Raw genomic sequence first — 7,513 nt, 5'->3', positions numbered from 1 at the left:
AACACCACTAGGCTTACCTGCCTTCTTTAATCCTCATGAGCAGTTAGGAGCAGGACAGGAGGTCAGCAGGAGGCTGAGGAGGTGGGTTCTACTTTGGACCTGTACTGAGGAAGCAGACCCCACCCCCATGGTTCTCAGGAGGGGTGGGGAAGGGCTATGAGCTATGCACTCACTTCAGCTCCAGGAGCCCTCACTTCAGCTCCAGGAGCCCTGCCCATGCACCGGGACTTGACATAGTGCTGTCCTGTAGATCTGGACCCTGGTCTAGGCTGACAGACACCGACTGCCACACTCAGGAAATGGATATACACACCCACAAAATCCAGAGAGGCTGCCTCAGGACAGAGCAGATAGGAGCGGGTGCTACCGGTTCTAATGGAACACCATGTGTTCTCAAGCCTAGGTCTCGACAGAGCATGAATAGAGGCTACAACCGTGAGAACTAAAGGCTCTTCCCTTTCAGGTCTGTAGTTGAGCATGGTGACTGCACATGCTGAGCAAATGAAATAGCCAGCGGTAGGGATGGTGATTGGCATGAGCCACCTGTCTTCTGTAAGTCATTCTAGAGGGAAATATGTCATTCCCCACCCTTTACGGGGTTTGAACGTTTTCAAAAGGCCCACGCGGGCATGTGCAACATGGGGTGCGTGCGTGGGTGTGTGCATGTGTGCGCGCACGCGTGCTGGCATGCATTCACGCACACATGCATTATCTAGAGACAGGAGCACACGGTTAAGAGCACTGACTTCTCTTCCGAAGGTCCTGAGTTCAATTCCTAGCAACCACATGGTGGCTCACGACCACCTGTAACGAGATCTGACGCCCTCTTCTGGAGTGTCTGAAGACAGCTACAGTGTACTTACATATAATTAATAAATAAGTCGGGTAGTGATGGCACACGCCTTTAATCCCAGCACTTGGGAGGCAGAGGCAGGTAGATTTCTGAGTTCGAGGCCAGCATGGTCTACAGAGTGAGTTCCAGGACAGCCAGGGCTATACAGAGAAATCCTGTTTCGAAAAGCCATAAGCAAACAAACAAATAAGAGAAGTGCCCCTCACACACTGTGAGGCCCTGGTGAGCTGGTTTTGAGCGACACTGAGCCTTGTCATGACCAATTTAGTCCTGCTTGGTCCATCTGCTCTGCAGGCTTTCAAAATTCTTTCTCCCAAGGGCTCTGAAGAACAAGTACCCCAGAGTTCCCCAGGACTGTTTACAAATGGAGTTCTTAAGAAGCCAGGCATTGAGAGGGGCGGGGTAGAGGAGACATTGTCATATGTGAGGAGATGCTGAGAAGCTGAGGGAACATTGAAGACAGAAATGCAGGTGGTGAGTGTGGGCTATGACCCCTGACTAAACTTTTGTATGCTCTTTTGAGTGACAATGCTCAGGAAAAGGACTGGTGTGGGAGGAGGTGCTGGCAGGAGAGAGGGTGATTTTCTTGGAGGAGACTAGTGCCGGGACCCGGGAACTGGAAACCCCTAATGAGAGTGTGTTTATTTGAGGGGGTTGCTATCCTATGTGTATAAGTGGAGTCACGGGGATGAGATTCTTTGGACTGCTGACTTTCAGGGGCTGAAGGAATGTGTAAGAAGGTGTGTCTAAAAATGTGGGTCAGAAAGAATTGCGGGGCACACTGCAGGTTGGTGGAGACAGCATTTTAGTCTCACCGACTTCCTCTCTCGGGCTCATTTTTTTTTCTCACCTGTAAAATGGGATTGTTGTCCAGAAAAAGAAGACACTCTCAGCTCCGGGTGAGTCCAACAGCTAGCTAGTATGGTTTGGATGCAGTTAGGGTCCCTTGTGAATGGTCCTAAGTACTCCAAGCTCCGGGGTGGGGGGGTCAGCATTGCCCCCTAGTGGCTATTTTGTGAACAACAGGTGGAGCAACCAGGAAGGCGGGGAGGGCAGTCGCTGTCCGGTCGCCTTCAGCTCAGCATCTGTCAGTGGGAGCCAGGGGCAATCAGGACCACCCGGGCAGAAGGCATGGTAGGTGAGCGGGATGCGGGCCCTGACAGGCGCGGCTCTCAGGGTGAGATGGATGGGTGGAAAAACTCTGTGGGGCACTTGGAGGTTGTGGGAGAGACCTCTCTCAGCCAGTCAGTTTATTTCAGTCATTTTTCTGATGATTGTCATCTCAGCACTGCTGGCCGCCGACCCTTCGTCTAGGCACGAGGCACCTCTCTTGAACCTGAGCTGTCACTTGCCCATTCCCAGCTCCTCTCCGTGAGAGTTCCGAGTATCCCCCAGGATACTAGACCCCAGGTCTAGTAGGTGCAAAGAATAGAAAATATTTAGACTGGGAATGATTCAGGTGACTGAAAACAGAACCAAATTTGGGTCAAAGTACAGTTTTTAGCTTTTCCACTCCTTCACTTAAGCCCTACGGTGGCTTTCTCTTCACACCAAGGTCACGCACAGCTTTCTGTATGTCAGGCCTGCCCTGTGTCAGTGCTTTTGTGGATTAAATACCTGGACCTTCCACCTGGACTTGGGGAGGTCGGCTCCTGCCCTGGCGGCTGCTTTAGGAGCCTTGGCTCTGTAAAGACCAAGCAACACTGCAGTTGCGCCCATTTTTCTGATGCCCGCATCAAGTAGCTCTCCTGGAGTCCGTCTCGAAAGGGAGACACCCGAAAGACATAGCCAAGTCTGTTCTTGGAAAAACCTGTCATTTAGTCAAAGGTTTCAGTAGATCGTAAAGGGCCAACCTTAACATTTTTAAATGATTGCGTGTGTGTGTGTGTGTGTTTGCATACTTGTGCATAGATACTCTTCACATGTGTGTAGAGGCTAGAAGATAATTCTTTTTGTTGTTGTTGTTTGGGTTTTTTGTAGTTTGTTTTTGGTTTGTTTTTCAGATAGTGTCCCTCTCTGCAGTTCTAACTGTCCTGGAACTTGCTCTGTAGCCTAGGCTAGCCTCAAACTCACAGAGCCCTGCCTGCCTCTGCTTCCCGAGTGTTGGAATTAAAGCTGTGCACTGCCAAGCCGGGCAGTGGTGGTGCATGCCTTTAATCCCAGCACTTGGGAGGCAGAGGCAGGTGGATTTCTGAGTTCGAGGCCAGCCTGGTCTACAGAGTGAGTTATAGGATAGCCAGGGCTACACAGAGAAACCCTGTTTCGAAAAACCAAAAAAAAAAAAAAAAAAAGCTGTGCACTGCCACCACCCCAGCCAATTTTCTTACTTTTAAGGTTTGCACTTCTAGTACTCTGCAGTTGAAATGCACTTTCTGGTGGGTGGCAGATGCTTTTCTTTCTCAGGGGCATGTGACTAATCAGTCCTCTACAGTGTGACAACTTCAGTGTGATAACTTAGGACAGAGCTGGGATTACCTAAATGACTTCTGGGCACCGCCCCCCCTCTATTCTACAGACTCCTCCCTGCCTCAATTGTTCCATCTTTCCTGGAGAGCTGTCCCCAAATGCTTCAAGGAGCCCCCTGTTCTGCAATGTCAGTGAGGTCAAGTGGCCTTTTCGCCCTGAGGACCTGAACCTTACCGATGAGGCCCTGAGGCTGAAGTTCTTGGGGCCACCGCAGATGAAACACTTTTTGCCCATCTGTGTCACGTACCTGCTGATCTTCGTGGTGGGCACCCTGGGCAACGGGCTGACCTGCACCGTCATCCTGCGCCACAAGGCTATGCACACGCCCACCAACTTCTACCTCTTCAGCCTCGCTGTGTCCGATTTGCTGGTGCTCCTGGTGGGCTTGCCCCTGGAGCTTTATGAGATGCAGCAAAACTACCCGTTCCAGCTGGGTGCGAGTGCCTGCTACTTCCGAACACTGCTCTTTGAGACTGTGTGCCTAGCTTCAGTGCTCAACGTCACAGCCCTGAGTGTGGAGCGTTATGTGGCCGTGGTGCGCCCACTCCAAGCCAAGTCTGTGATGACTCGGGCCCATGTGCGCCGCATGTTGGGGGTCATCTGGATCCTCGCTACTCTCTTCTCTCTGCCCAACACCAGCCTGCATGGCCTCAGGCAGCTATATGTGCCCTGCCGGGGGCTGGTGCCCGACTCGGTTACGTGTACGCTGGTGCGTCCCTTGGTCTTCTACAAGCTGGTGGCACTGGCCACCGCTCTGCTCTTCTTCTGTCTGCCCATGGTCACCATCAGTGTGCTGTACCTGCTCATTGGGCTGCGGCTGCGGAGGGAGAGGATGTTGCTCCAAGAGGAGGTCAAGGGCAGGAAAACTGCAGTAACCCAGAAGACCCCCCACAGAAAGAGTCAACTGCGAGATAGAGGACGGAGACAGGTGACCAAGATGCTGTGTAAGTGTCATTGGAGAGGAGGAAGCTTAGCTTCCTCGGGTCTGGGGAAGGAATTGAGCTTCCAGGGCGTTTGTTTGCTTACTTGGTTTTTTGTCTGTTTGTTTTGTTTTTTGAGAAGGGGTTTAGGGGCTGGCGAGATGACTCAACGGTTAAGAGCACTGACTGCTCTTCCGAAGGTCCTGAGTTCAAATCCCAGCAACCACATGGTGGCTCATAACCATCTGTACAGCTACAGTGTACTCATATACATAAAATAAATAAATATATATTTAAAAAAAGAGCACTGACTGGCCAGAGCCAGAGGGAAAAGGGAAGGGGGAAAAAGAGAGAGAGAAGGGATTTCTTTGTGTAGCTCTGGCTGTACTTGAACTTGATATGTAGACCAGGCTGACGTTGAACTCAGAGATTCACCTGCCTCTGCCTCCAAAGCACTGGGACTAAAGGCGTGCGCCACCACTGCCTGGCTCTCCTGTTTGCTTTTCTAGAATGGGGGGAATTGTGAGCTGGAGACCCAAACTCTAAACATGACCCAGATCAAATCAGGCCTCCCTCTCTGTTCTTGCAGTTGCCCTGGTTGTGGTATTCGGCATCTGCTGGGCTCCATTCCATGCCGAGCGTCTCATGTGGAGCTTGGTGTCCCACTGGACGGACGGCCTGCACCTGGCCTACCAGTGTGTCCACGTTGCCTCTGGTATCTTCTTCTACCTTGGCTCAGCCGCCAACCCGGTGCTCTACAGCCTCATGTCCAGTCGCTTCCGGGAGACCTTCCGGCAAGCCCTGGGCCTTGGAACCCGGTGCTGTCATCGTCACCAACCCGGTTGTCATGGCTCCCATAGCCACCTCAGGTTAACCACAGGCAGCACCCTGTGCGACCTGGGTCCCAGGAACAGCAGGGATGAACCCCTGGCTGAGAATGGGGATCCAGGATGTCAGCAAGAGACAGACCCCTCCTGAATAACATCCAGAAGGAGCCTCACTCACGGGGCCAGAGGGCCTCAGTCTGGGGAGCTACTGGGATGAGCTTAGAAAGTGATTTCTGCCCTGCCCACATATTTGAATGTTAAGGGAAACAGCAAGAAAAAAAGGATTGAACCCCAATTGCCAAAGACTCACGTCGAAGGCCTGAAAAGCTGGCTCAGCAGTTAAGAATATTTGCTGCTCTTCCAGAAGACCGGAGTTCAGGTCCCAGCATCCTCATGACAGCTTACCACTACCTGTAACTCTAGCTCAAGGCCATCTGACATCTCTCTCTTGTCTTCTGACAGCATCCACCACACGCACGTAGCATACACCCATGTATTTAAAAAGACCCACATTGAACTAGACATATGCTGTGCTGCACTAACTCGTCTACCCCAGTAGGTCTACAGTATCAGGGTTAAAACCTGATCATGAACAAGAGGCGTTGTGACTCCAAAGGGAGTTTGTCTCCTGGAGATTTCAGTCAGTTGTTGGCATCTCCTAACTTAGACATGATCCAGATTGATCTTTGCTAAGTCTGTGGAGAGATCTGCGTGCTTTCTTTACTCAGGTATAAAGGTGCCCTAAGAAATATTTTGTCATAGCTAAAATCGAGATTTAACATTGTTTCCTGGCCTCCACAGTGTTTCAATAATTCTAATTGATTTCCTAGTTGTAGTTAGCTTGGAATTTCTACAAAGGAGCTGTCTTATCAGACAGGGTGTCACCAAAGTTAGAGATAGCGGCTAGGCACAAATCATCAGAGCAGTCCCACAAAGTTAGAGATAGCAGTTAGGCACTAATTATCAGAGCAGTCCCACACAAGGCAGAATTGTTTTACTGACTAGAGAGAAGTTATAGGGCTTCCCTCACTGATTATTTACGTTACAGCCAAGGAATGCTAAAATACAACCTTCAGCTGCTTGCCTCAGACAGACCCTGAGAGTTTATCTTGGGGCTGCCAGAACAGCCCAAGAAGAATGACACCACTGCTCCTCCGCCTTGCACCTGGCTGACTGATTGTACTGACCTTGATGTGACCATCTCCTGCCTACGTGACTTCTGTAGTTTGCCCTGTTCTCTGTATACCACATAAACCTGATTTCTACTTTGTACAAATTACATTTAGAATCTGCACTCCCTTGTGTCTGTTTCTGTCTGTCACTGCTGAAGTCCCTTGCCCACCTGGCCAAAACTCTCATCACCCCACGGAACAGGGGGTCCCTGAAGAAACCCAGTCCGTGACAATGCTGTATGTCCCTCTAGACCCCAGACCTCTAAATTCTTCCCTCACAAAACCACCACAGTTACCTAGGGCTCAGTCATTATTCCTCTGGGGATCCCTCCTTCCTCTCAAGTTCATACATGTTTCCATCGGGACCTACCTGTCATCTTGGTAAGTTCCGAACCTCCACAGACTTGCTCTGCCCCTCTCCAGCCCTTGTACTGTACTTAAGACCGTCTTCACACCCTGACCCTTCCTGGCTCTCATTCTGCAATGAGCTCTGGGCCTGATCGAGCTGCCAGGTGGTAGGGGTTCTCAGGGGTCCAGGGGATCTGGATCTGATCTCAGCCTTTGTCACCCTGTTGCCTTGTGGCAATAAAGCAAGTCACCCTGGATTTCTTTTCTTTCTTTCTTTCTTTTCTTTTTTTTTGTTTTTTGTTTTTTGAGACAGCATTTCTCTGTATAGCCCTGGCTGTCCTGGAACTCACTCTGTGGACCAGGCTGGCCTCGAACTCAGAAATTTGCCTGCCTCTGCCTCCCAAGTGCTGGGATTAAAGGCATGCGTCAACACCGCCCGGCTTTTTTTTTTTTTTTTATGTAGATATGAGCACACTGTCATTGTCTTCAGACATACCAGAAGAGGGCAGTAGATCCCATTACAGATGGTTGTGAGCCACCATGTGGTTGCTGGGAATTGAACTCGTGACTTTTGGAAGAGTGGCCCATGCTCTTAACCACTGAGCCATCTCTCCAGCCCCACCCTGCTTTCTCTCTGACCTTCTCGTGGTCCTGCTCCTAGCTATCAAGGCAGGTCCTTTGCTTGTCCTGAAACAGATAAGGCCAACCGGTTGCCTTTCTCATCTGCAGATACGCTGCCCTGGCTGCCCCAGGTGAGCACATGCTAGATCCTGTTAGCCAGGGACGTCTGGAGGAAGAAGCATGAGCTAACTTAAGGACCAGACACAGCTGTGCAGAGACAGTGCGTTGGTTAGTCTTTGTCAGCTTGATAGAAACTAGAGTCATCTGGGAGATGGAACATCAGCCGAGGAATCATGATTAATGACT

At 50.7% G+C, this 7,513-nt stretch overlaps 1 protein-coding gene across 1 annotated transcript; it reads left to right on the top strand.

Annotated features, from left to right (window-relative positions):
• Nucleotides 1-1,973: 1,973 nt before the first annotated feature.
• On the top strand, nucleotides 1,974-5,361 carry Nmur1 (neuromedin U receptor 1). The gene is made up of 3 exons (XM_031368894.1): nucleotides 1,974-1,987; nucleotides 3,369-4,263; nucleotides 4,829-5,361. Exons 1-3 carry the CDS (start codon nucleotides 1,985-1,987, stop codon nucleotides 5,215-5,217), a joined length of 1,287 nt encoding a protein of 428 aa, XP_031224754.1. The 5' UTR covers nucleotides 1,974-1,984; the 3' UTR covers nucleotides 5,218-5,361.
• The last annotated feature ends 2,152 nt before the right edge of the window (nucleotides 5,362-7,513 follow it).

Source organism: Mastomys coucha, unplaced genomic scaffold, assembly GCF_008632895.1.
Source record: "Mastomys coucha isolate ucsf_1 unplaced genomic scaffold, UCSF_Mcou_1 pScaffold14, whole genome shotgun sequence".
NCBI classification, from domain to species: Eukaryota; Metazoa; Chordata; class Mammalia; order Rodentia; family Muridae; genus Mastomys; species Mastomys coucha.
The sequence above is the reverse complement of the archived record's forward strand: the minus strand, read 5'-3'. Positions and strand labels throughout refer to the sequence as shown.